The 27,701-nt window shown below is 46.2% G+C and overlaps 3 protein-coding genes and 1 non-coding gene across 6 annotated transcripts in view; 1 reads left to right on the plus strand and 3 right to left on the minus strand.

The window, feature by feature from the left end:
• Positions 1-1,045: 1,045 nt before the first annotated feature.
• Trnaq-cug lies at positions 1,046-1,117 on the minus strand. The gene has a single exon. It is a non-coding gene; the product is annotated as a tRNA-Gln (tRNA).
• Positions 1,118-1,272: 155 nt separating this feature from the next.
• On the minus strand, positions 1,273-4,244 carry LOC106751204 (NEDD4 family-interacting protein 1-like). The gene is made up of 6 exons (XM_014632034.1): positions 4,037-4,244; positions 3,457-3,603; positions 3,254-3,394; positions 3,050-3,173; positions 2,595-2,780; positions 1,273-2,492 (listed from the first exon to the last, which is right to left on the minus strand). Exons 1-6 carry the CDS (start codon positions 4,061-4,063, stop codon positions 2,389-2,391), a joined length of 729 nt encoding a protein of 242 aa, XP_014487520.1. The 5' UTR covers positions 4,064-4,244; the 3' UTR covers positions 1,273-2,388.
• A 1,017-nt stretch (positions 4,245-5,261) lies between these two features.
• The window catches only part of LOC106751208 (putative oxidoreductase GLYR1 homolog), a 40,576-nt gene continuing 18,136 nt past the window's right edge, over positions 5,262-27,701 (plus strand). Inside the window, exons 1-7 of the mRNA XM_014632041.1 lie at positions 5,262-5,362; positions 5,461-5,497; positions 6,875-6,963; positions 7,056-7,182; positions 7,442-7,543; positions 7,648-7,839; positions 8,852-9,025. Coding sequence (XP_014487527.1) covers positions 5,328-5,362; positions 5,461-5,497; positions 6,875-6,963; positions 7,056-7,182; positions 7,442-7,543; positions 7,648-7,839; positions 8,852-9,025 — 756 coding nt within the window. The 5' untranslated portion in view covers positions 5,262-5,327. The remainder of the gene's footprint in view (positions 5,363-5,460; positions 5,498-6,874; positions 6,964-7,055; positions 7,183-7,441; positions 7,544-7,647; positions 7,840-8,851; positions 9,026-27,701) is intronic.
• Positions 14,679-25,885, minus strand: LOC106751207 (leucine-rich repeat and immunoglobulin-like domain-containing nogo receptor-interacting protein 3). 3 transcript variants are annotated; one of them, XM_014632040.1, is made up of 4 exons: positions 25,816-25,885; positions 17,648-19,446; positions 17,165-17,447; positions 14,679-16,893 (listed from the first exon to the last, which is right to left on the minus strand). In XM_014632040.1, the coding sequence occupies exons 2-4, from the start codon at positions 19,435-19,437 to the stop codon at positions 16,243-16,245; spliced, it is 2,724 nt and encodes a 907-aa protein (XP_014487526.1). In that variant the 5' UTR covers positions 19,438-19,446; positions 25,816-25,885; the 3' UTR covers positions 14,679-16,242. The 3 variants fall into 3 exon arrangements, with proteins under 3 accessions (XP_014487526.1, XP_014487525.1, XP_014487524.1); XM_014632039.1 differs by lacking the exon at positions 25,816-25,885 and adding an exon at positions 19,856-20,406; XM_014632038.1 differs by lacking the exon at positions 25,816-25,885 and adding an exon at positions 19,852-20,406.

Below are 27,701 nucleotides of genomic sequence, written 5' to 3' on the forward strand. Positions count from 1 at the left end.
GATTTCATTGGTTGCAAACATCTGAAGATAAACTTAAGACGAAATTCTAAATATGTGATGTAACTGTGACTGGTATTCATAGATGATCGGATCTTATGTTTAAGACGATAATACGCGGTATGCAATCCGACAGAATTCATACATAAATTTGAATATAAAAGCATTTTATAAGTTTTGTTGGATTGCGCATTTTATAAGATTTGTTGGATTGCGTTAAATAAAAAGTCGCACGTACATGAAGGTTATAACGTTTGAAAGTGCAAATAATTGCCTTTACTATACATACTTAATAAATATGATACTATATTATTTTATTGACTTATTAAACACTGAAGCCAAAATATTCTCTCGACTTTGATTGTTCATAAAAGGCATAAAAGGCAAATCAGTGTACGACATTGTATTCATAAAAACATGAATAAAAAGTTTGAAATTCGCCGTTTCAAATACATTTAATATATTATATAATATATTAATATATTTTTACAAATACAAATAAGTGTTCGTTGTAAAATTTTAATTGAAAAATGGGATTGAAAATCGGATGATCATTATTTTTCATTTAACGTGATATATTTTGACGAAAAATGATAACAACTTTATAATCTCAAAATATATAAAAAGAGACTAAGTTGTAAAATACTTCTTGAATAATTTTGTTATCATTATTTTTGCCGAAGTTACAGCCCATTCAATTTTGTCTTTGTTTCGTAATCGAAAGAAATGATCTATTTAATATTTTTTGCCTAACGCGTATTTATATCTATTATATTCTATAAATTTACGCATAGAGTCGTTATTTTTTTTTTTAATTACTCATTAATATATATTTTTTACGACCTATTTTGTACTAACGTGAAAGATTTATTTAAAAGAAGCACGACCTTCTATTTACGTTAAATTATATGTATTTTAGTATGTGATTATTTTTTATTATATAAAAAGAATTGAAATCATATTTTAACAAAATATTTATAACTTGAGCTATTTCGTAAATTAATTAATAATAAAAAAAATATATAGACATTAGTTCGATGAAAAAAATAGGTCCCACCGAGATTTGAACTCGGATCGCTGGATTCAGAGTCCAGAGTGCTAACCATTACACCATGGGACCTCTTGCAAAACAACGCAATAGATAATGTATATTCCCAGCTCGGATTTCTCGTTGAATTCGAATAATTATAAAATACCGATGCGTCGATCCGTTATCTTATCGACAACAGATATCGGTGGCTTAGACGCGTAACAATGGAACAATAACAAATACTCTTTCGATGACGGATAAAAATTTATTTACTTGATGCATTTGCAAAATGTCTGTTGGAAAATATGTTGTGTGTACATTGCACGTGTGTAACATGTATAAACATCTTTGTATAAAGCGTCTAACGTGCACTTGGACTATATAGGTGTTATTGTATTCGGTGCTAAAACTAAAACGGAGTGAGGGGAAACGTAAAATGCCGGCTGTATTTTCTCGTTTTATCGTTGTAATAAGTATAACAATAAAATGTGTCTCACAGAATAACGTATAACATATCGCTTTGTTATATAATAAAATTTTAATACATATATATATAATATTTATATTTTTTTAACTTATTACTCTTCTTAGAATTCCTTAAGAGAGTTCTCCTACATATATATATATATATATATATATATATATATATATATAAATTATAGTATTCTATATAAACAAGCAAGATATATCAATACACTTATCGTATATAGTCAAATTTCTAAAAGCTCCTCTCTAGCACTAGAATGTATATTATATACTATCAGAACTTTTTGTCCTTCATTACGCTTACCTGGAAATAAACGAATCTTATTTTTCGTATTCCAGCACGACTCATTTTGACTTTTTGTATATACGTAAATTGCATAATGTTGCGCGTTTAATATACACACGCGGTCCGCACCCAAGCGAACGACGCACAAATGAATAAGATCATTTTTCGGCTTAAAGCACTGTTCGTATTATTTTGAGCAATAAAAATGTACATTGTTTCTTCTCATAGTGCATTTCACATCACATGAAATTGTTTGCCTTTGTGTGTGTGTGTGTGTGTGTATGTGTGTGTGTGTTGTGTGGTGTGTGCGTGAATAAGCACACGTAAAACGAGCTGCATCTCTTTATCGATTCTTTCTTATTATCTTCATTTCACGTAGAGAATTTGGCAAAAAATTATTTTGAAATGATCTGACTTCTCGTTTGCTATATATAGATACGATACGATAGACAATATACGACCTATATACGATGCTCTCCGTCTTAAGGATGTCGATTATATATATAATACAAATACAACCTCACATAGAAATGCTTGCTCTAAAGCCAAGTTGAAGAAAGGTGCAGATACATATTCACTGGTTTTTTTTTTAATAGAAAAAAAGTAAACGTTCCTGTGCGCTGCCAGACAATAGCCCCCAACCGCGTTTGATGTTCAGGTATTGGATAATGGCACGTATGCAAATTAGAATCCCTGGAATAAATGTGCGACCATATATTATACATACTTCAAAATTAGGGGCCCCCGAATAATTGATAATGCGATAAACTTGAATATCTCAAATATCATACAAACCAAATGCCATTATTAGCCACCACAGCCATGAGTTCTCTCGCGAAGCAAGATCAGTGGAGTGTTTGACAATGAGGGTCCACTTCGTCAGGGATAATCCGAAGCCAGCTAGCGCGCCGTAACGAGAGGCGATAGTGTGGCAGAAACACATCAGCAGCAAAAATCCGATCCAGTTAAAGAGGAATGCAACTATATACAAACGAATAGATATAGATAATTGACGCTTCGAAAATATCTGCAGTATTATGTACGTTCGGTCACAAGTTTCGGTCGCAATAATTTTTTTTTTTCGATGAGCTTCGCAACACACCTTGCGTTCAATAGGAAAACGTATCTCCCGGGAATTATTCAAAAACGAATTCTCCTATTGAGTGCGGTATATGTTCTGAAGTTCTTATAGAAAGTGTTGCAACCGTGTGACTGATTATACTGAATGGTGGCAGATGATCGATATTTACCAAGAAACGCTGTAAAGAACATAAAATCCGTGCCAAGTAGCCCACTTTCCGGATCTCCGTCCGCAGCTTCAGTATCTATAGCCAGTATTGTCAGAGGTTGTTGTGGTGCTCTGACATTCCCTAGCTGCGAAATGTTTTACGATAAATCACAATCTGCCCGAGAGATGAGTGTATACTAAAATCCCTTCAATTACAATTAGATACCATGTGTATTTGAGGATGAGGTTCCCCCTGCAGATTTTTTTCACGCTGCACCTCTTCGTAACTAGGTAATCTTGTGGCTACCTCGTAGGGTGGTGGCGCAGAAAAATCTGGTTTTGGGGGTGGAATCTCCTCTCCGTCAGTCTAAATTAATTTTACCCAGTTAATGATCAATCAAACCCCTCATGCTTGCGTCCTGACATTACCATTCGATTTGCAGTTGTGGCCAGTGCAGCGGCAGAACTGCCGGAATGACCGAGCATGTCAGCCATGACTGACATAGCCACGGTAAGTGTAGGAATTTCGTTATTGCGCGACGCTTCGCCACTGGTATCCGCACTTGTTTGGGGCGGCTGTAAAGTAGCACAGATTTCGATTAATGAGACAGAGAATTTGCGTAGTTACCGTCGAAAAATCGGATCGTTGCGGACGTTAAAATACACGCGTGCTTCCTCGAATCGTGAGATAAGGCTGTTGATCGAGACAGGACGAAATAATAATCAAAACAATGTGACAACGTCGAAGAACGTTAGAATGACGTAAAACCGAACCACCGCGACTACGGCTTCGGAAAAATTGACAGTCGCGTGACGTCCGATTCCGTCGTGTGACACGAAAGTCGAGAAGACGTTTTTGCGTTGCGTGGCGAGAGAGGAAGAGAGACAGGTATATATATTTCGCGCAAGATATTCCGATACTCGCGAAGTGGAGCGAACGTAATGTCCGAGGAGCGTTCGGTGAAACGTAGATCGTTTACAAGCGACGGTTAGTCATTGGCGAACGTACCGTATTGTGACGAACGTTACTGTCCATGGTCGGCCAGATTTCACGTGAGGTGCGACAAGGTAACGTGTGTCGCGTTAACGATCCGTCGCGAGGGCCGGTGCGTGCCTCCTTCGGGACGCGAATTACTCCTTTTCCAAGGTAGCGATAGTGCGCTCACAATCGATGGCTGACAGCTGGTAAGACGTAACCGACGTGACCACTCGCGATACCGCTCCGGTCACGTCTATCATTTCCGACGTAGATAAGAGAAACCGTAGCTAAAGTCCGGGAAGAAAGTGCTCCTATTGGACAACCGCAACGGCTCTCAGCGAATTCGGTGCAGAAAGCCAATCCGAACTCGCGCTGGTAGCAGGTAAGCGGTAGATAAAGCAGAAACTGTCAGCTACCAGCGCGAGTTCTGATTGGCTGCTGCTTTTCTGATTTTCTGATAAGGTGTGAACTCTCCCTTATGCCGATGTATTCATAAGTTGCTTTCCAGCAAGAGACACAAGTTGAGTTATATCATCTTTTTCTTTACCGACTGTAAAATAAGAACACATGATGATATAACTTGACTTGTGCCTCTTGCTGGAAAATAGTCCGACCAAATCATATCTTAAATTTAAGGTCATCTTAAATTCATCTTTAAATATTGTACGGCTCGTTTCATTGGCTACGAAGCATCTGAAGATAAACTCAAGATAGTTTTAAAGATGGTTATAAGATCCAACTATGAATACCGGCCCAAGTCTCCGATCGATAATGTAGTTAGTTAAAATTTCGTATATTATAATTGGAAAAGGACGCTTTCAAGAAAGGATGAGACTGCCATCCCATTATGTAATAAAATGAATTCTTCCTGTTCCCCGGCAACATTGGAAATAAGGAGCTTCGAATGTCGAGCGCCCATTGGTCGCCGACGGTCGCGCATTGCGAATCGACCCATCAGACGGGATCCTAGCCACCGGAAGTGCGCGCTCACCGGAAACACTGGCTGTTAACAACTTTTAATCATTCTTCCGAGCGACAATGCATTATTCAATACATCAGGTAGATAAAAACGTACGAATTCGACATTCGTTTTGTCAGGTGCGAAACGCAACATCGGTCGGCAAGAAAGTCGCTTGCTTGACTAGTCGACCGGCATGAAAGGGTTCCGTGGATTGAGGAGGGTGGGGGGACGGCGACGCGAGGAAGGGACGACTCGGATAACGTCGCGCACAAACGACGCTGCGCTCGCCAGTCAGTCGCTTGGCGAACGTCAGAGGAGCTGTTTCCCCGACGGGACTTCGTCGAATTCTCTCGTGTCGTGATGTCGGAAGTATTCAAACTGGGTGATCTAGTATGGTGTGTATTGAAAGAAGTGTGCCCTAGCACGGCAGTCGCGTTTACACGTAGTGCTTCGCGTACTAATTCCAAACCCCGTGTCTGTTTCTAACTTTCAGGGCGAAGATGAAGGGATTCTCACCGTGGCCCGGCCGGGTAAGTACCGACTCCCCTCCCTCCCCGACATACCAGCGGCACCGACCCGTCGAGAGATCGTCGTCGAAACGCGGATTCGCGTTCTTCTTCCTCTCCTTTTCTCTTTTTCACCGTCAGTCGATCGTGTGTACTCTTCTCTCTTCCTCCCTCTCTCTGTATATGTCTCTCTCTCTCTCTCTCTTTCCAAGTCAAAGGCGCGCTGCATGTGACGCGTTCGCTCGCTCGTGTTTTGGCGGGTTTCACGCTTTTGGCATTTCCACCTCGCCTCGGCGGGGCCTGGACACGGTGCAGCGCGGCACGGCAGCTGTCGACGCCACCGCTCCGGCCCGCATCGCGTCCGCTATCTCCCGCCACACCCGACCTTCGAATTCAAATTGGCGCGCAAGACCGCGGAGATATAACCTAAATCTGTATACGCGCCGACTTCGCGTTCCGTCTCTCTCGCTTTCGGTCTTCGCGCTTCGGTCCCCCTCCTAGCCCGCTCTCGCCTCCCTCCTTTCTTTCCTCCCTCCTTCCCTTCCTTCCTTCCTTCCTTCCTTCCTTCCTTCCTTCCTTCCTTCCTTCCTCCCCCCTCCCTCCCACTTGCTCTGCCACCCGCCGCTGTTTCGTAACTCTTCGTCGCGGCGAATTGAATACCGATGCCACCGAGATCGCCGTGAGAATTTCAGAATTTGTCCCGCGCTCGCGTGTGTGTACGTCCTCATCTCTTTCTTTCCTCTCCCCCCTTTTGATCGGTAGAAATGCGACCAATGTTGCGCGAACAGCGACTCCGATCGGTTAGTTTTGGTTGCAAATTTTGGTGATTCAGGATGAAAGTAAATATATGGCTTGCAAGAAGAAAGACGAAAGAAATGAAGTGTGGGGAATGTAATTAGAACGAGTGCTCTCGAGTACTTTTACGCGGCAACTATCATCGACTTATGACAGGGCCGTATGAAGGTCGGAAAAGACCCACGGTGTCATACAAATTGCAAATGATTATGTAAACTTGGTGTAAATTTTGCATTATAAAATTATCCCTCGAGTATACATTTACATCGATATTTTTCTTAATTTAAGTCTTGAAAATTTACGGATATTAAAAATTTGTGATGTAAAACTTGTGAAGAGGAAATTGCTGCATTATACAAAAATATATTTATATATCTTTGTACATATTGTTGATATTATTAGGATTAATTCTTGAATAATTGTATGTTTATCATAATATTTCACTTTTACAGAATTGATATATTGTTTTAATTAATATTGTCTTATACATCGATAGATTGTGGAAAAATTGAGATTGAATATAAGACAAATATTAAGAGGTGTTATTTTATGTTATGACAACATATATATTGGTTTACAATATTAATTTTATAATGGCATGCAAAGGTGTCAAATCCTTCAAAGGACTTAAAGAAGCCTGCAAACACCAAGAAGGGACCAGTCCAATGCATCTTCTTCTTTGGAACAAATAACTAGTAAGTTTAATTTATAGGTATTTTATTGCAATAGATTATTACTACGATGTATTACAGAATAATATTTTTTTTCAATAACGTCTCTTTTGTAGCGCATGGATTGAAGAAACGCATATTAAACCATACCAGGAGTTTAAAGATACTTTAGTGAAATCTAGCAAATCTAATGCATTCAAAGACGCAGTAGAAGCAATAGAAGAATTTATCGCTAAAGGCGAGGTGAGTTCCATAGTTCATTGTATCCGTATTTAATAATTATCTTGATCAAATTATACACACATATATACATTATTTAAATTATGATTAAAACACGATTAGTAAATATAAAGTTGACTTGAAGTTAAATTATTAAATTAATAATCGCAACATACAACTTTATTAAAATCTAATTTAATAAAGAGAAACAAATATTTAACGTTAAAACGTATAACCCTTACTTGTGCTAAAAATGATGAAATCTTATATCTTGATGCTCCAGGTGTTCGAAGATGGTCTGGATCCAGATTCTCTATTTGACAGGCTCAAAGAAGAAACTATCGTTGAGAAGAAAAGCGTCACCAAAACGCCGAAACCGCGCAAGGTCAGCAAACCGAAATATAATTCGCCCGTATTTGTAACGATTTTTAAGGTCACACGTTTCGTACATTATATTTCTATGTATAACGAGAGAATTTATTGCTGCAGGAAACGCCGAAAGCTAAGCGGTTAGACAGTGGTGCGGGTGATGTTCGTCGACCCGCTAAAAAGCCGCGTAGGGATTCAAGTACCAGCAATAGCAACAGAGTCGGCAGTATCAGTCCCACATTGAATCACTCCACTCCGCCTAGAAAGTCGGGCTCGACGCTTCTGAACAGACCGGCAAATATCGCCAGACCCGTAAGTAATTCTAGCGATATGTGTTTCTCATTTTCAGTGGGACGAATTATTTGCCCGTGTACGATTATTTATTATTCATTATTAATATGTTTCAATTACAACTTGACAATTACAATTTGATAATATATTAAGAAACCGCGCGAAACCTCTGATCTCGATATATTAATACATAAATAAATAAACTTTTGTATGTATTGTGTATAAAATTCAAGTACACTTTTGAATGCTTTACGTACTCGTATCGTGCATCTAGCGCTAAATGCAGCTGTCTGAATTTGAAATTTATTCGGCCAATATGCATGGAGATTACGTACGACGTTACTGTAGACCAAAAATCTCAGGCGGCATGCGAAGCATCGATATGTACGTACCAACGCTGCGTCTCAGTGCCGTAGCTAGGCATACAGTAGTCCTGCCGCCACCTGTTGGTCCCTAACCCCCATCTACGCTGAATAAATGTATTTATAGTGTCGTTTATTTTCATATTAGAAACTTTGTCTACGCGAAGTATTTTACTTTATATCACTTCCAGCTCAATATCTATTGTGATACTTTAATATTTTGAGGTCGTAAATTTTATGACAATCCTATCCCAATAAACACCAACTAACAGTAACATCACATCGGTGTTATAATTTCTCAGTTAACAATGTAAATGCAATATAACATGTGCATAACAATTACATTGTTGACTGAGAAATTATAACATCGTTGTGATGTTACCGTTAATATTATTGTTAGTTGGTGATTATTAAGAATACATATATATGTACGATGTCCTACAAAGTCAACGTCTTGTCCCAATTGCAGATTTTTCGGTAAATTTCAAGTAGACGTTTTCTCGTAGAAAATCTTGGGTACGTTTTTCGCATCTTTCTGATTATTTCCCGCAAACATATCTTGATCATCAAGCACATCTGGTTAGAATTCGATTAAATTAGAGATTCCAATTACAACTTACGCACAAATTGCATTAATTTTCCCCGTAACATCGCTGTCTCTTTTGCCACAGGTCACGCCTCCCTTAGACGTGGAAACGCTGTCGCAGACTCTCAAGGAGAAGAACATCCTGCCGTCGACCCTGAAATTTGGATTCCTCGGGCTCGGTATCATGGGTAGCGGTATTGTGAAAAATTTGATCAACAGTGGTCACAATGTGATTGTGTGGAATCGTACGCAGGAAAAGGTATGTACCGATATAAATACAAATCTTTTTGTTTATTCTTTTCAACTGTAAAATCGCGCGCGCGGAGAATTTCCGCCGATGTCTTGACGCGACGATGATAGTAAGTACAATCGTGCGAGCGTTCATTATTCGCCGCGTAAAACAATGTTCCGAAGTGAACTCTTGTGTAACGTATACCTGATTGTGTATACACTCGCTTACGTGCCGCTCGAAAGAGACGAACGCAGTGATCGGGGCGAATTATCGCGTGTAAACTCGAACGTGTTCGATAACAATTGCATTGTATTATTCTCCGTTGATTATGGGCATAATACTCCATTTTATTGCGATTGATCGCTTTTATCTTGCATTCTCAATTGCATTCGCTAAATCCGACGCGCCGCATTTGCACCGTGATGCAAACAGGGGGGGGGGGGGGCGGGAAAAGGGGGGGGNCAATAGTACTGCAATAAACAATGAGATTTATTAACTTAATAACTATCGTATAGGACTTGAGCAGATTCTCCATTTCGGTCGAAGAGAGTAACAACGCGGCATTGTTTCCGGCTAAAACGAACGGAGTTGTTGTCTATTACAAATGGCTTTCAGGTCTTTCACATCGCTCGGTCGATATTTCGAAACTACTTGATCGCTCGGCTTCTCTCTCTCTCCCTCTCTCTCTTCGCAACCGATTTTCCGATGCGCCACGCTCGAGTCTAAGCGAACGTGGGTACACCTCTCGATATGGCTCAGTGCTGTTTCCTCCACCGTTGCAATCCGCAAATTTACGACGGTACGAGATAACGCGATTCAATGCCGTTATAAATGTGTCGTTCCCGCCGATACGTCCGTTAGTACCCCCGTGGAATAAGAAAATAGGAAACCGTCGACTCCGACGGGGACGTTTAGGCGGTGAAATTTCGGGAAGATAGCTCTTGGCAGGGTTGGATCTAACAGTACTCTCTGAATGATATTTTCGTGGTAGTGACGCGGCTCCGTAGTGGAATATCGCTCCGGCGGGGAAAATCGATCACATACACATACACACACACACACACATCCCGACAATGTGAAAACAGCACTGCTTCAGCGTGAAAAGAAAAGAAAAAAAAAAGAAAAAAAAAGCAGACGAGTCCGCGAGCTCAGGACTTGCTTTCTTTGGTACGCGGTTTTCGAATATCGGACTGTAACACGAGCGGCTTTACTCGTGGCACGGTGCATATACTCGAATGTTATCCCGATAGCCCTTCGATATTTCCAACAAATACGCGAACGACAAGCGTCGTCACTTCTCGTGAGACTCGCGATCAAATTTTATTGCCCGCGCACATATATATATATATATACGTGTGTGTGTGTGTGTGTGTATGTGTGTGCGCGCGCACATTTTACATGTATTTATTTATTACGTGATAATTAAAATTTATGTAAAAAACGCACGCTTTAATCGTCACCTTTGCGCGGTCGCACCGATTTCGCTTAATGCGTACGCAACTTACGGCTAATTGTTGCAAGACATTCAATAGTATGTCACATAATAACCATTTTCGAACAACGCACGCACATAATTTTTTCCCTCCTATTTCTCTCTACTACTAATAATTCGCAATATTGCCGTCGTCTCACTTCAATGATACACGATAATCACAGTGTGTCCGCGAGAAAACACGTTAAAGTGTCGAGGTTGTGTCCCGAACGAACGGGGTCGGTAGAGTATATGTTTAAGGACATCCTGCACTTTGATGAAAGTAAAATTCTCCCTCTACTTACCGCTACATCGCTAGAGACGAGAGACACGTGTACGTACTACGCGATATATACATATGTAAATCTTTTCACTACAAAATTATCTCTCACGATACAGTATTGAATCTCGCTGAGAACGGCGTTCACGGAGTCATTTCACACGTCGTGATAGGATAGATGGGACAGACTTTTGCGTGTCTGCGAATCGTTCACGCATAGCGCGGAGATCATTCCTGAAAAGTGGCATCTCACGCAGTCCCGATTCATCATTTCGTATTGTTTTCACGTCTCGGTCGGTCACGGTCGAGAACGATCAACGTTCGCGCTATTTAATTCGCATTACGTGTGTGTGCGCGCGCGCGCGATCCCTCCGTTAAGGCTTCGCGGTACAAAATGGCGTCGTATAAAAAATATACATGCTGGAAGCATAAGTACGAGCTTTTCGATCTGTGGAACGGAGAAGGATCCTGCTCCCCCCCCTCTCTCTCTCTCTCTCTCTCGTCTAAGATTCGATGTGCCGTATTATGCGTGTATAGTATTCTTTAAACTATTCTCTAAGCGTAGTATTTCAAGTTTCTCGCTTCTCCCTTGTTCCACCCGCCTTCGAGTGCGCGGATCTCGTTGCCCGATAGGTAATACCCCGTTTAACTAACAAGGTAGAAACGCGCGCACCACCGGTTGAACTTTATTTTCTCGTATACCGTCGTGTATATAATTCACACGTATACAGTCCCATATGCGTAATAAATGAGAAAATGACACGCGTGCGCGGGGGGGGGGGTTCGCCCGTGAAACGATACCGATTATCTCAATCGAAAGGCCGATTGTGGCGAAAGCTCTTTCCGGCAGCTCGGTAATTGGCGCTTTCAAGTAGAACATGGATCTCAATGGCAACTTAATGGCAACTATTAATCCAACGTGTTCGTTCCGAACACTTCCGATATGTTTTCGATTACATTTCCACGCTTTGGTTGTTGTTCTCTCGTTGACGAGAGTGGTATAAATGCAGGTGTTAAACTATCGAATAGTACAGGCGACGAGGTTTCGCCTCTGGAAGCGATACCTCCCCGAGTTTCCGTGGTTTTCGATTCTTCATTGCTCGAGTGTGCATATCGGAATAATAACGATTGGGGTAGTTTGTAAACCGGGAGTAGAGAGAGATAGATATATATGTACACAGTTATGCGTCGGAATAGTATTACATAGTAACTTACAACGTTTTATCACAAGATCCGATAGTTGACTTCGCAAGAACAAAGAGCGCGCGCGCGCGCGCGTGTGTGTGTAAGAGATAAAGTTAACTCTGGAACCCTGGTAGTGGTTCTCTGCGCGGGTTCATGCGGAAAAATGTATCTACATTCAGGCTACATCCCCCTATTCGAAAGATCGATTACTTTATTTTATTCAAGCTCGAAGTACCATCTCTTACACTTCATTGTTCAATCATCGCCTCTCGTTATCCAGCGAACAATCGATCGGAGGATATCCGATGGGGAGAAAGGCGACTTCCGCTTCAACGAGAGGCATACACACACACATATACCTTTTCTTATCGTAAGCGTAAAATTTATTTGTGTGCATCGTGCATAGTTATCACACATTTGAAATTGATTTAGTTTTTCCGGAGTCGATCGTAAAGCGGGAAACCGTTATCTTTAGTTCGCTCTGTTAAAACTTCTCGCGAAGTCGCGAATTAATTTCACAGTACATAAAGTATACATTCGTGTGTTTATGATTAGAGTTCAGAGTATAAATTAGAGAGGAAGAATAGCTCGACGTGAACGCTAGAGTGGCATGCGCGAGAGCATATCGACGACGTTTGCGAGAGCCGGTGGCTACGATCAGAGGCTCTGTGATCGATTCCTCTGTTTGTCTACCGCTACCCCCATTTCAATTCGCACCTACGATGACCGGTACGCGCGCAGGGTTCGCCTGAAAAGCTGCGATTCGATAGCGGGGGCGTGTGCTTTTCGTGATAAATGTGTGCAGACAACGTTTCGTCCGTCGAACGGCTGAACAATAATAAAAGCCATTATTAAGCTGGCTCTTACATTTTTCATAAAGATGATAAAGCACCGTTAATACGCGTTTCGATGATCGAGATAGCATTCAATTTACACCGTTTTGGCCATTTCGAAGCGAACAATTCGATTTAATTGGTAACTTATTACATAAGAACTACGAGACGTTATCGCAAGGCTTCTTGCACTCTTCGAAAAAATTCCTAGAATCCGTAGGTGGCATTGATTCTATCATACAGAAGCACTTGTGTCACCGGAGATATTCTTCTGTTTCGTTCTATTATTGTTTTCATATCGATAACGCTGGAATAGAGTTTTCACGCACAGAGAGGTATGTGTAAAACGCCGCACGACGAAACACATGAAAGAATCATTCAATTTTTCGAGTTCGAGACTCTCTTTTTATAATTTTAGTTTTTATAATTTTGAACGACTCGGCTTTTGTTGGAAACCGCAAAGCGCACGGGGGGGAATTTTTCCTGTTGAAGCGAAGAGCATATCCGCGAGATAATTTGAATTTGAAGAATCCGTTCATTCGTCCGTAGCCGAAACTCGACACATCTGGCGCGTTTTCACGACTCTCGCTCTCGTGTTTTCACCGGGACGCGACTTTTATTTCATCTTTGCAGGAGTTTATTGCGTGTCGCCAGGAGGCTTCGTGAGGGCTCTCTGTGCGTTTCGCGTTAATAATTCTATGTGTTCGCACCGGCTGAAAGCCGCACACGCGGAACGCGCGCTTTTTCGTTGTAATTTGCAACATATATCCGCGCGCTCGCCGGTGTGTATATTTATTTTTTTTTTTAAAACGGAACTCCCTACGTTCGCAAGTTCGAGGGAGGATCCCGTAATCCGAGCGTTCGCACTCGGACGTTCCTTCCGAGCCGAGAAAACGTTGACTGCACGTCCGTCAAATCCGACGTCGATCCGCTATCGATTCCCGCTTTCCCGGCTTCTTCGGCCCACGCAGGTTTTCGCGACAACGCGTTTCATCGCCCGTTATTGTCAGTTTCCCGTAACGTTAATTACGAGGCCGGCCGGCCAGCCAACCGCATAGTTTTCCCCTCACAGTCACAATTCTCTCGTCTTACGGTCCCGTTGCGTCCCCTCCGCCGCCACAAACTACGATAAAACTTTATCTCTACACAACGGCGCTGTGACGCGATCCAAAAATAACAGCAACACTCTTTTGGCCGCGGTCGTTTTCCGCCCCGTTTTCTCTCACTCTCTCCTCCCCCCCTCCCCNGTCGTGCCGCGGTGACTCAGTCGTTTCCGAGCGATTGACGTCGTTCAAATGGATCGGTATTATGCGATATTTGCCCTTTCCGTGAATCACGCTCTCTCGCTTCCTCCGACATGAGAGAGCGTTGTCTTGCCTGACTGACGGACGGACGATTGATCGATGCCGAGCGAGCCAAGTCCGCAAATAATGAGTCCGAATGCAACCGTGTGCCGCCGCATCCGAGACACGAGTTATGGACTCGAAGGGGGGGGGGGGGTTCACTTTCTCATCCTNGGGTTCACTTTCTCATCCTTTGACCTCTCGACTCGCGAAACTTCCATCATCGCGAGACTCGGGCGCGCGTCGCGACGCGAGAGTGGGATACTGGTCGTCAGAGCGATCAGAGCCCGCGTTAATTGGATTCTTTCGAGAGTCGGCAAACGAGAACTATGCGAGAACCGTCGGTGCACTTCGTTCGTTGTTAATTGTCGCGGTTGGTAGGTCTAATTCCTTCCACTTAACACGTGTCTAAGGGAGACAATCGCCGAACCGGCTCGATCGAGTTTTCGGCGTATTTCTATATCTCTATTTTTCTCTTTCTCTCGTTATCTCTCTCTCTCTCTCTCTCTCTTTCCGAGGGTCTGATCGCGCGAGATGGAATCTGGATGGGAATTAAGACGTGCAGATGTATTTGGCGACGTACCGTCACAGGATTTATTCAACAAAGGGGCGCACTATTGTTGCAAAATGTATCGGAGCGATTCATTGCGATCAGAAATGTACAATACAATGTCTTTGTTTGCTTTCGACTCGAAAATATTAACAGCCGATATATATTTCTATATATATATATATAAATATATATATATATTTATTTATTTATATATATATATATTTATTCATATATTATTTCTTTTGTTCTTGTTACTTTCTTTCCTCTGCGCGCGAACGATAAAGCGCGAGTGATACTGGATATGTTGGTGCAACGATAGAAAATTAAGTACGTACGTTCGTTATTACTCGTCTTCTCGGTATCGGTATGTCCTTCTTCTTCTTCTCTTTTAGTTTTCTCTCCCCCTCTTCAATAAAGATACACGCTTCCGTATACTCGAACAATTTGTTTTGCTAAAGACAAGCGACAAAAGAAAAGAAAAAAAAACGGCGAGCAAGCGAACGCCGGCAACACCACGAGGTGTGTGTTTCTCCTCGCTGTGAAAAGATTCGTCGTCGCGTTCGCTTACTGTCGCGACGCGGAAATCGAGACGAAGAAGGAGAAAGCAATTGTAAAACGAACGATCGGGCGAGTCCTCGATCCCACCGTCTCAGTCTTTCGTAAAAGAAGATCCGACCTGTTTTTTTTTTTCTCTCGATCGCCCTCCTCGCGGGCACTGATACATAAAACTTTCGCGCACGCCTATTTACAGGAAACAGTTAAGAAATCACGACTCTTCGACGGGAACCCCTCCCCCTACCCTCCCCGGAGATCGCAACTTTAATGAACGTTGCGGAATTGACAACTAGGCGAAATTACTTATCTTCCACCATCGCGCTTTTGTAAAAGGAAACCGGTCTTTACAGCCAAGTTGACGAAGACGCGAATTGTAATTCGCGTCGTTCCTTTTTTTTTTTATTATTCCCCTTTCTCTCTTCTTCATTTTATATATATATATATATATATATATCTTTTGTTTTCTCTCTATTTTCTCCTTTCATCTTCCCGAGTGATCATCCAAAAACGATGACACCGACGAAGAAAAGCACACGTTGCGGCGAGACGGACAGGTTGCAAGGTTGCCGACCGGTCGAGCAGCTCCCGACCAGTCCGGTCCTTGGAAACTGTCCGTAATTTTTTTTGTTCTCCTAAAGTTAACACATGCACACACACTGCGATCGATCAGTCATCGATCTTGGCAGAAGGATCTCCCGTTTCTTGGCACTGACACGAGTTCTTCTCGAACGATCTTCTAGGATACTCCCATGACGTCGAGTCGTACATCAAAACCGGAAGAAGCTTCATTATGGTACCATCTGTCTCTCTCCTTTTCTCCTTTTCTTCCTTTCGGTACCTCGAAGACACAATTCCCACAATTACTGGTCACAGAGACAGGCGACGATCCCTCCGTTCCGTTCACCTTTCCCCGTCATCCAAGAACAGTCTCTCTCTCTCTCTCTCTCTGTTTTTCATTAGATTTAAATGATAGCAGGAAACCCGTTCTTGGCCGGCCGTTCTCGACGCCTCGCCTCGTTGTCCGCTAGAGTTTGGTCTCGCGTGGAAGATCAGGTAGACTGTTGCTAGGTACTAGGAGGCCGAGGGCCTCCGAGGTCTGTCGAGGTTCCTTGGCCAGAATCTCCGGGCCGGAGCCTTTGAAGATCAGCTTGTTCTCGTAGTTGTTGCGAGCGGACAACGCACTGCCGCCGTACTCGTCGATGCATCGCAGCATCGTCACCGGCAGGATCGTGGGCGCCGGAGGTGGCGGCGGCGGGCCGCTCTCTTCGATGTAGTTGATGTGGATGCCCTCCATCATGTTCATACCGTGCGGACTGGTCGATGACAGCTCGGTCGGTGTGTAGTACTCGCTGTTGACGTCTTCCTGACTCGGGCCCGCCGCCAGGTCGTCGATCGTCTTCGCCTTGAAGTAGGTGTCCATCCCGTTGAGATCGTCCTTCGCAGGGTCGAAGACCATGGAGTCGCTCTTACCGCACGAACCACTCCGGCAGTTGTCAAAGTACAGATTCGGCAGGTTCTCCAGCACCTTGTTCAGCGTCTGCTGCTGGTACTTGTAGCTCTCGCGCAACCGCAACACTTGGTGGGCGCTGAACTTGCGGATCTTGTTGCGTTGGAAGACGTAATTCTCGCGCACCCAGTTCAGTTGGCTGGTGGAGTAGTCGCGCACCCTCTTCACCTGCGGGGGGAAACGGAAAAAAATAGACGCGTCTAGATGCGTATCTGTCGTCAGCGGTCTCTCATTTTTATCGCGTCTCGGCATCCCCCGATATCATCGTCGAGATGTGGAATCGCCGCTGCTGTGATACGCGGAGACGTACCACGCGGATGTTTTTTCCTCGAACTTTGTTACCTCACGCCAGCGAAGAGAGATCGCAACACGAGAATTTCCCCGATAACCGGTAAAACGAGGCGTTCGCTCGGGAAAGAAGTAGAGTTCCGTGTATTACCTGATCATAGTACTGGTCTCTCAGCGCGGTCAAATGAGTGGTACCGTAGTCCCGTATGTCCCGTATGTGCCTCATCTGACCCTCGTAGCTGTCGCGGATCCACTCCACTTGCTGGACGCAATTGTCCTTGATTCTGTGCACCTGCTGCGTGTAGTTTTCCCTCAGCCGCTCAAGCTGCTGGCTCTTGTACTGCTCGATGTTGTCGAGCATCTGGTAGATCTGCTTCGCCCTCGGCGTCACTCCCACGCGTCTACAGCACGAGCACCACTTGATGCATCCGCACCTGCGAGAAAATCGTGGATACGTTAGAGCGATCGCTGTTGGAAAAGTGGCGAAAAGAGGAGGGGGGAGGGAAGAAGGAGGGAAAGAAAAGAAAAATGCGGAAGCGGAATGGTCAGGTGGGACGCGATCGATCGCGCCTGACCTTCCACTCGACAAACTATCAACGGCCGACTCGGTTTTCTCGGTCCGGCCAATACTCACTTGAAGAAGACGTACCGCAGCAACTGCAGGAACAACGTGAGCAGGAGGAAGCCCGCCGCGCAGATCGCGCCCACGACGATGCTGAGGATCTTGATGTTGTGCAATGTTACCGGGTCCATGTGCAGCGTCACGTAGGCGGTGTGATTGGCGATCGGGCTGTCCGCCGTGCACTTGTACAGGCCGACGTCCTCGCGCAGCAGCGCGCTGATGTAGAGCGAGCCGTTCTCCAGGATGCGTATGCGGCCGTCGATCGGCGGCGGATTCGGCAGCCAGCCGTGCACCGGCGGGTGCTCGACGAAGGCGTCGGGGAAGCCCGGATCCGGCATCCAGTGGAAGACCAGGCCGTTCGGCGTCACCCAGGTCAAGGAGGGCGCCGGGTTGCCGTTGAACTCGCACTCGAGCAGCACCGGGCTCAGCAGGAGGTACCGCTGGGTGCCGGTCGCCCTCACCAGGGTGGGCGCGCTGCAATTGAGGTAGCGCAGAGTGCGAAAGATGTCCACCTCGTCCTCCTCGTGGCCGCACCTCAGCCCGCTCTGGAAAGCCGCGCGCAGATGCGTCCTGCTCTCGGCCCACTTGACGAACCAGAACATGCGGCAGTCGCACGCCCACGGGTTGCCCTGCAGCTGCAGCTCGTCGAGCAGCGACAGATGCGCGACGTTCGCCGGCAGGAAGGTCAGGTCGTTGTTCCGCAGGTCGAGCCGGCGCAGGGACGGCGTCTCGTTCAGCGTCAGCTGGCCGATCTCGCGCAGAGGGCTGTCCCTCATCTCCAGCGTCTCCAGCTGGCCGAGCCCTCCTAAATTCTCGTTCCGGAGGTTCTCCAATTTCGTCCCGGACAACAGCAGGGTCCTCAGCCTGCTGACCGGCCGCCAGAGGTCCTTCGGTAGCGACACGATCGGCAGGTGGCTCAGACCGAGCCATCGTAGATCGGCCAGGCCTTGAAACGCGACGTCCGATAGACGCGCGATCGGATTAGACCGGAGGTCGAGGTGCTCCAAGGCCGAAAGCTCGTTGAAGAGGCCGCGCGGCAGCGCGTCGATCTCGTTCGCGGCGAGGTCGAGCACCCTGAGCCGCGCCAACCCGGAGAACAGCCGCGACGGCAGCTTCGTCAGCCGATTGCCCGCCAGCCGCAGCTCCTGCAGCCGCTCGTTCAGCCGGAAACTGTGATCCGGCAGGGAGACCAACAGGTTACCGCCGAGATCGAGCCGCGCGAGCTCCCGGGCGGGGGCGAACGCCTGATACGGCAGTACGGAGAGCCGATTCGCCGCCAGACGGATCTCCTGAAGGCGGTCCAGACCGTGGAAGAGAAGCCGCGGCAGCGCGACCAGCCTGTTCCCGGTTAGATTCAGGTACTGCAGTTGGTGCAACGGATGGAAGACGTCCGACGGTAGCTCGGCCAGTCGGTTATCACCTAGATCGAGCCGCTCGAGGTGCGCGGTGGCGCGGAACACGCCGGGCTCGACCCTCTCGATGCCGCTCGACGTCCACAGCAGGCTTCGCAGCTTGACGGACGTCTCCAGCGCGGCCACCGGGATCGCCGCCGCCCGGACGTTCCTCAGCGAGACGCTCGTCGCGTCCCCCGGCAAACCGAGGCCGAGGAAGCTGCGCTCCGCGCACACCAGACTGCCGCCGTCGTTGCTGCTGCCCTCCGCGCACTCGCACCCACCCGGACATCGCGACGATGCGACCGACGGCGGCAGCGTGTCCGAAGGCGCGCCCGCGACTCGCACCACCACCGCGACCAGAGAGACCAACCACCAGCGCGAACTCCTCTTCGCCACCACCGTCCGCATTCCTAAGACCTGTAATGTGACGATTTCCACGGATACAGCGATCTCCCATCTCCTGACGTGGGGGGAGGGGGAGGGGGGGTAGGCTTCTTCGCGGACGCCGAGATTGATCTCGAGCTTTTCACCCGTCCGCACTTTCTCCTCTTCGATCGCGCTGTCGATCCTCGGCGCCTATCTCTGTACCTCCGTTCGATCTTTCGACGAGCTCTGCGTCTTTTTTCTTTTTTTTTTTTATACACACACACATACACACACTACTGGTAGCTTCGATACGACCGACCGCGAGCACGTGCGTCGGGAACGGCCGTCGCGCTCGTCACCTTTCGCGCTCCGTGTGGACTCTTCGGGAAAGACAAAGAGAGGGAAAGAGAGACCAGCCTGTGTGCAGCTTCCGCGCGTCTCTCTTCTACTACCTACCTACCTACCGAGAGCCACCACGATCGTGTTCCCCGCAGGCAAGCCCGAGTGTCTCGCTTCCGGAGAACAAAAGCGGGAACGGGTAACACGGCGACAGAAGGAGTGGCCCGGCGAGAGAGAGAGAAAGAGAGAAGGTGTTCTAACCGTTCGCGAGGAAACGACCGCCACGGTGTCTCACGCGGGACGTCTCGAGCCTTCCGCCGACGACGTTGCGGCCGGTGTCGATGGTGCCGTCGCCGCGTCGCACCGGTAACATAATTGCGCCACGATACTGGCCGAGGAGCGCCGTACGAAATCGCGGGGGGATAGCAGTCCGCCGCGGTGAAGTCGGCACCGATGGGTCTCTCTCTCACGCACGCACACACGCAAGCGAGCAAGCGCAACAACACGCGTTTATTTTCCTTCGCAGCGCGCCCTTCGCCTCCTCCCCTTTCCCTCTCCCGATCTCGTCTCCCGACTCACACTATCTTTCCTTCTCTCTCCTCCTTCCTCCCCTCTATCTCTCTCTCTTTCTCCGTCTTCTTTATTTTTTCCACCGAAAGCCGCCGCCTGTCCGCGTCGTGCAGCAACGCCGCGGCGCGCACCACTTGTCACGCGTGTCACATGACACGCTCTTGCATATCTCGCGCTACGGCGACCGGCCGCGTCGCCCGCCGCGCGTCAAAAGCAAAAAGCGACTGTGCCGGAGATCCGGACGACTCTACCGCGGACTCTCTCCTCGTGGCGACCGCCGGTTCGCCCGAACCGGCAACACCGCCGGCTCCCCCAGTCGTCGGCGTCGGCGCAGACCTAGCGGAGCTCTCTCGCAGCTCGGGACGAGCAGAGTGAACGGGAGGAACTAGAGCGAGCGAGCAGCCGGGTGAGTCGGGGGAAATGAGAGAGAGAGAAGGGGAACGTATCATTGTGAAAGAGCAGTTCGACCGACGGGTGGGGGACGAAGGGGCTGCGGGAGCCCCTCGGCAACGGCCGACGAGAATTTGAGCTTGCCGATTGCTCGATGTTTCTCGAACCGAAAACCCGCGTCCCTCTCGTCGTCAGCGACCCGAGCGCAATATCTATTTTAGCGTTTAAAGCGTTTACACGCGACTATGTCGCCTCCCGAAAGTCCTCGTCGTCACTTGGCTGAGAGCTCGTTCCCGTCGATTTAACAGGTCTAAAATAGGTCCCAAGTTCAGTGCCAAATTAGTCGCTAAATGCCCCGATGAGAAGGCGCGACCGGGAATCGGTTGCGTTTACCTTGCGGTTATCTCGATCTTCGATCAACGACGCCTTAGCTGCTCCTCCGATACGCCATTCTGAGCGATCACAGGGGAACGCGTGCGATCGACCTCCTCGAATTCATTCCCAACGTGCGCTCGCAGTCGAGCGAACGTGCCGGTAAGAATAGCTGAGAAACGAGGAGAACAGGAGATTTTTGTTCTCGGGAAACAATGAAGGCTCGCGCGTCGCGACGTTAGATAACTTTCACAGGCTGATTTGTCCGTCCGAAAGGTAGGCCGTGCGAATCGTGTGCCGCTCGTCGAAAGTTCAGAGAGCGGAGGCGGATGAAGAAAATCCACTGGAGCGCGCGCCCGACGATACGCGCTCGAGCCTGCGGTAGAAAGGGGCCTTAAACTTTGATTCACGCTTAATGGAACCGGTCGGCGCAGACGGTAGAATTTCACGAGCATCCGGAGCACATGCTCCCACGCCTCGCTCGCGTTCAATCAAATCTATTTCGCCACAATGCCCCGTGTACCAACTGTCGCGCTGAAATCCTCCTCGATCGGTCGCGCGCGGAAATTCGTTACATCCAACGGCTTAACCGTAACGTTGACGACTTCGTGCCCGCAGAATTCTAATTGTAGACAATGGGCAATAATGACGCGGCACATTAGAATCCCAAACACCTCGCTCTATCTCTGGTAAACTCTTGAATTCGCACACACGTTAGGAATATAAACAGACGCGCGTCACTCGCATTAGTTTAAGACGCAGCGTGTTGCGTTAACTGCGACGTAAAGCGCGACCGTCTTATCGCTGTAATTCGCGCTGCCGATCACATCAACTACGGATACAGCTCGTATCTGAGATACGATCGCGGTGACGCAAGCGAAGAACGCTCAATGCGTTTTCACTTTTAGCCGAGCGCAGTCTTTCCGCCCGTCGAATTCCCGCTTTTTCTCTTACGATTTTACCTCTCGCGCGGTGGACAAGCGTGTGCGAAATTTTGAAACGACGATTCCCGAGTCGCAATTTCGCTCCCACGTTAAATTCTGCTTAGTTCCGCGTCAAGTCTTCAAATGGGGAAAATGAAAATAAACTTTCACTTGTAACGTCAAAAGAGCAACAATATGCTCTTTTAATGCTTCAAACGGAAATTAGATATTTTTTCTTAGAAATGTCCTGGGGGGGATTTTAAAATCTACATTAAGTTTTCAAGAAGTGGAGAAAATTGAAATAACTCACCACTCGTAGCATCAAAGGAGCACAATGAAAGGCCTTTGAAAACTTCGAGCTGGTAGTTCCGCCTTCGGGTAAATTTATCTAACGGTTAAATATCTAAAGAGCGTTCCCGCACGGAAATAAACTACAAAAATACGAAAAAAAATTACCGGTATATTATCGTTCCTCAATAGTGTGCCGGGTAAGTTTTTCATATTCTCGTAGATTATTTTCCCGCAGCAATGCTTGCAATGAGAATTTAAGGCGTAAAGCTTGAGCTTTAAGTATTAAGCCGTGAAAAACTAACCAATCACCGGTCAAATGTGAGAAGGATAATCCATTGCGACTGGTGAATTTTTTACGGCTTAAGGTTTACAGCTTAAATTATGGGAATGTCCCTGAAATATTTGTCCATTAGATAAAAATCTATTCGAAAGTGGAAAAACAACCGGCCCATAATGTAGAACCACTTTTAACTTGGGTTCTCCTCAACTCGAATCGACGATGAGAGATCGACCAACAGCATCGGTCAAGGCTGCGTCTCTCCGAAAGACGCGAATCTCCCGGAGCACCCTGTACAGCATCAACGCAACTTCAATGCCGTTCTCACGATTTCTGCCCGAATGCGAACAGTTTATCGCGGTATTTGAACAAGGCGGGCTACACGAGTTGTCCCTCAGGTCTCCCACCGTATAATATTGATCCGTGACCTAACTTTGTTCGTCCGCTCTCGCGGGCGGACGTACGAGCCATTCGCGGTCAAATCGCGGAAGGCTCGTCCAATTCGTTCCTTTCAGACGTCGGTTTGGAAAACGTCGGTCATTAATTAATTTCCCACCTTCGGTGTCGTAGAGATTTTTTCCCCAAGTGAAGCATTCTCGAGTCGAGCTCTTGCGGGGTAGATAAGCGTGCTCTTATCGCGCTACGATTCGATAGCTGGAGAAACGAAACGTCAGATTAAGAATTAATCGAACCGAATGAGATTTGATTGCCGAGCGGGGGAGCATCAAAGTGACGCGCGTTTCGCGACTTTGTCTTCGTCTCGTTTCCAACTCTCTCTCTCGTCTAATCAACAAAAACGATGATAATTCCCCGCGACAGCGGTGCAATTACATAAGCGCGCGACGTGTATTTACAAGCGCTCACGTTTTATTATGGAGATCGTTTTATCGTGGCGCGCCTCGAAACCGTCGTCAGCGACCGGTTAATTGCGCGCAATTGCGGCGCGCGCGACATTGCCTGCGAGGAAAACAATTTCGCGGCCGAATCAATGACGAATGCCGCGCAGCGACGTGTGCTCACCGGCCCGGCCCGTAACATTGCTTATTGCGCGAATTAGGAGCCCGACGATTTGTCAATAAAACCCGATGCCACGCGTACGGTCTCGCGTACACACGCGGTTTCTCCGCGTTTGATCCGCGCGCGGGTTATTTTCCGTGCCAGGCACGCCTAGCGAGCACAATCGCAGTTATTCGTCGTTATAATAGATTCATCTTCTCGCCAGTGTGCATAACGAAGGTCAATAATCCGATAAAACTATTCGCGTCGGGGCATACAATTCGCGATAACACGCATTATTGGAGCATCGATCCGTTCTTACGCAAGCCGCTCCGCTGAAAGCACCTTCGCCGAGGGATCCGGTCGTCTCTCTGATTTTTACCGTAACAAAACACGGCTCGACGACGGCGAACTCGGTTTCAGTTTTGGCGGAGAGTCACGCGTGTCACGAGAAATCGACGACTCGGGAATACCTTGAACTCTTCCGGTTATTACATTTTTATTCAACGGTCGAATCAAGTTGGCGTTTTTTCTATATAAAGAATGTCAGGGCGCAAGTCGTACCACCTGTCGTAAACTTGTAGTTTAGGTTAATATTAGTTAAAGAGGCCTCTACTATTTTACAAACAACCGCGCAAAGTTTCGAGCTATTGATTATAGAAGCTTCTTTAATTGATAATTTAAAAACTTCAGTGGTCATTTGGAAATTGATAAACAACTTTTTTGGTTCAGAACGGCTCAATGTTGCGATAGCTTGTTGAATTACGCAGCGATAAACGTCAGTATATTGAACGTTGAATCTTGAATCGATAAGTACAATAGTTTGTCAGTCATACATTTATAGATTAAGTCATTCTAAACAAAAAAAATTCTTTACTAATTTGCAAATTACCATGCAAATTTTTGAGTTATTAATTAAAAAAGCTTCCATGTATGACTATTTTCAATCATTAATGATTCAAAATTTTGCATGGTTGGCATTGTTTGCAAAATGGCAGATCACTTTTTTCGTTGATATTGACCTAAATTGCAAGTATATGAACATAAAATATAAAAAAAATATAAAAATATATTAATTGAATATAAGATTTTGCCGAATTATTGTGATACGTGACAATGATTAATCTCTACCATTCGAACTGTGTTTGTGCACGAAAAATTTTCCTGTGTCTGCGTTACAGCTGTTTCGCACTCGTTGCTAGAGCAACAACGCATATATCGTTATATACCGTATATTTCGCTTAGCTGCTTGTTTCGGAAATAAATATCTAAGAGTTTACCAGGCGATCAGCCTGAGTCACTCTCGGAAGATATTAGTCACCGATTTATCTGTACAGTTGTAAGATTGTCTTAGTCGAGAGCATTGATTTCCGTCGTTTGTTCCTTTTCCTCGAACGAATTCTCTCATGCAATGAGCGAAAACGATTCATACCTGCGTTCGCGTCAAGCATTCCGACATACCTTTAATATTCTTTAGAGAAGCGCAGAGTATTTCGCGTATTTCGCATTTTCAGGTGCAAAATCGACCTCGAGCCGCGGTCCAACATTCGAAAAACTTGTTATGACATCATCTGATTTGCATTCACAAATTATTCAGATTTATACCGTTTCTATTATGATAATTCGCGATCACGTCGAAATCGCTACCGTCGAGATCCAAATATACACATCTTTGTGGCCCCACGTTGCGCTTTAGATCATTGATTTTCGCAGTGTGACCCTCCGTCATCTCCAAGATAAATGTCTCGTGTGCGCGTTACGGTCTTCATCAAATATGTAGCGTCGCTCTCCTAGATTAATGCGACGTTTGTAGGAGACAATTAATAGCCGGCCTTCGACCTATGCTCATAAAGTGGAAAAGGGTGCTCTGCTTAAGTATAATAAGCGATTTCACGTACAGTGAATTACGAGTTATCGGTGTCGTTCGATATCTTCTGTAAAATTAGTCAGGAGCTATTTCGGAAAGAGTTTTCTATGTTTGTCGAGCACGACTCGATATAGGATTTGACTTCTTTATCAGTGCAGCGGAAATAACGTCTGGAAAGTAATACGTATTCCGCCACGATTCTGCCAGCGAATGCCTAATGTGATCACGCAAGCTTCTGTGATATTTACGCGATGATGTCTGGACAGATGTTGTTTCATTTATACGATCTCGAGAATTGTATCCATGAACATTTTTCCCTCGCGTTCCGTGCATTCTTCTCGATGTTTTCTGAGGAAAATTGTATTTCGGGAGGTCACCTCTCCACAAAAACTCACCCCGTGAATAACAGTTACGATTCTTCCGAAGAAACGAAGTTCCCAAGCCGCGGGTCGGCGCTTCTCGGATTTCGGCGTGCTTACTTCTTGTACACAGCCGAAAGTAAGGGTAGGAAAGGATTTCGCCGAGATATCCGGCAGCACACCTGCTACTCACTTGTCTAAACTGCCACGCGCGTGTTTACTCGCCGATACGGCCTTGGACGTCGACCATCGTCGTCTTCTTTGTCGCCACTGTTACGACGACAACGTACGATTTCGAGTGCGTTACGATCCGTAAAGGCGATCGTATGCGTCACATGGACGAATTTAAACGGCAAGCAGAATATGCGGGCGAAAGGTGAACTCACGACGAGAGCAGACATCGCCGAGACGCGACTACTGTCAATGCTGCCAAGCGATCCCCGCAGAGGAAACGGACGCCCAAAATACTGATAATTGATGAGCAGCAACATTGTATAATAATTAACAAAGTGTCAACGGTTCATTCCCAGTCCGGGCGTGACTACCGTTGCATTTAGCGATGAAAAGTTTCTCCTCTCACGTTGATCTCTCTCCTGAGTTATTTTCACGTAAGCTTCGTCGTTATTCATCACCGTGTCGAAAGTTCTGCCGAGGAAATATTGACGGCGAGTTAAAGGAAAAAGCCTTTTCCTGCTGGTTGAAGCCTCATCTTGTTCCGCGAGATAAGATTATAACTTAAAAAAAATTGGAAAATTGACAACCTCAGCTGCAAGTTAGTCAGCTGGAAAGTACGCGATTGCGTACCAGTTACCTAATAATAAAACCGAGAACTGGCTTCGATTGGCCCCGAGTTTTCTAGGTTACGGGAAGGCCACGTGAAAACTCGTGCGTCCTTGCACACGTCGCCGTCGTTGTCGACGTCGTCGACGTCGGTCATGGTCAGGGGGAGGCGATTCCGAAGGGTAGGGTCATCTGGTTTTTCGCCCTGATCTCTCCCTCTCTCGCTCTGTGTACATCAAGGTTTCCTCTTGTGTAGTAGTTCGTACGCCATTTAGTAACAGCAGGCTACTCTGTAACGCAGTACGAACGAGTGCTTTTACGAGTTTCGTATTGATCACGCCGTCTTTTGTCTTTTTTTCCTACACGTGCAGAACGGGCTCGTCGAATGCGGAAATAGCAGGGATGATAAATGCACCTAAAAAAAGAGGACTAGCCGGTATAGAATGTCGCATGAGACCGAGGTCTTTTTTCTTTTTTTTTTTCCTTTTTTCGTCAATAAATTTTATCGGATGACGTCTCGTTTCGTCGTAAGAAAAGACGATTTATTATGAGGAAAAAAATAGTGCAAAACTTGCAGCCGTCGTCTTCTTCAAAATAACCGACTGAATTTCTAGCGATATCGAGCAAGTAATTTCAATCGATCAATGAAGAAGAATTTTCAGACAGACCGCTAATTTTTTAATCGTTTCACGTACAGTTCGTAGTACCAAATTTTCCTAGACAGGAGCAATAGTGACACGCGGATTGGTCGAAAAGTTTCTTCCCGGGCGGAAATTATGCGCTCCTTTTTTCAGGCACGTTCTGTACAATTCACCGGGTATGGAAATCACGTTTCCCGAAGAAATAAGATCAGTTCCCGCGGACATTACGTAATTACGTCGATAAGTGGAAGTCAGGTGTGGGAATCCCCCTCGGCGGTTATGCAGTGAGCGATATGCTAGCCGCGCGAAAATCGATTAAAGCTCTTAAAGCATCTCGTAAGAATCCCATTGGCCGCGATACGACGAATGCTTTCCGGCGGAAATGAGACGCACGCGATCATTGAGACGCCGGCGAAGGACGAGGTGTATCTCCGGGTCGCCCAAGACCCGATAAAGTGCGATTCCTCCCCGAAGACAATTCCTCGAGGAGAGACAGTTGCG

Source organism: Dinoponera quadriceps, unplaced genomic scaffold, assembly GCF_001313825.1.
Source record: "Dinoponera quadriceps isolate SergipeBrazil2010 unplaced genomic scaffold, ASM131382v1 scaffold8544, whole genome shotgun sequence".
Taxonomy (NCBI): Eukaryota; Metazoa; Arthropoda; class Insecta; order Hymenoptera; family Formicidae; genus Dinoponera; species Dinoponera quadriceps.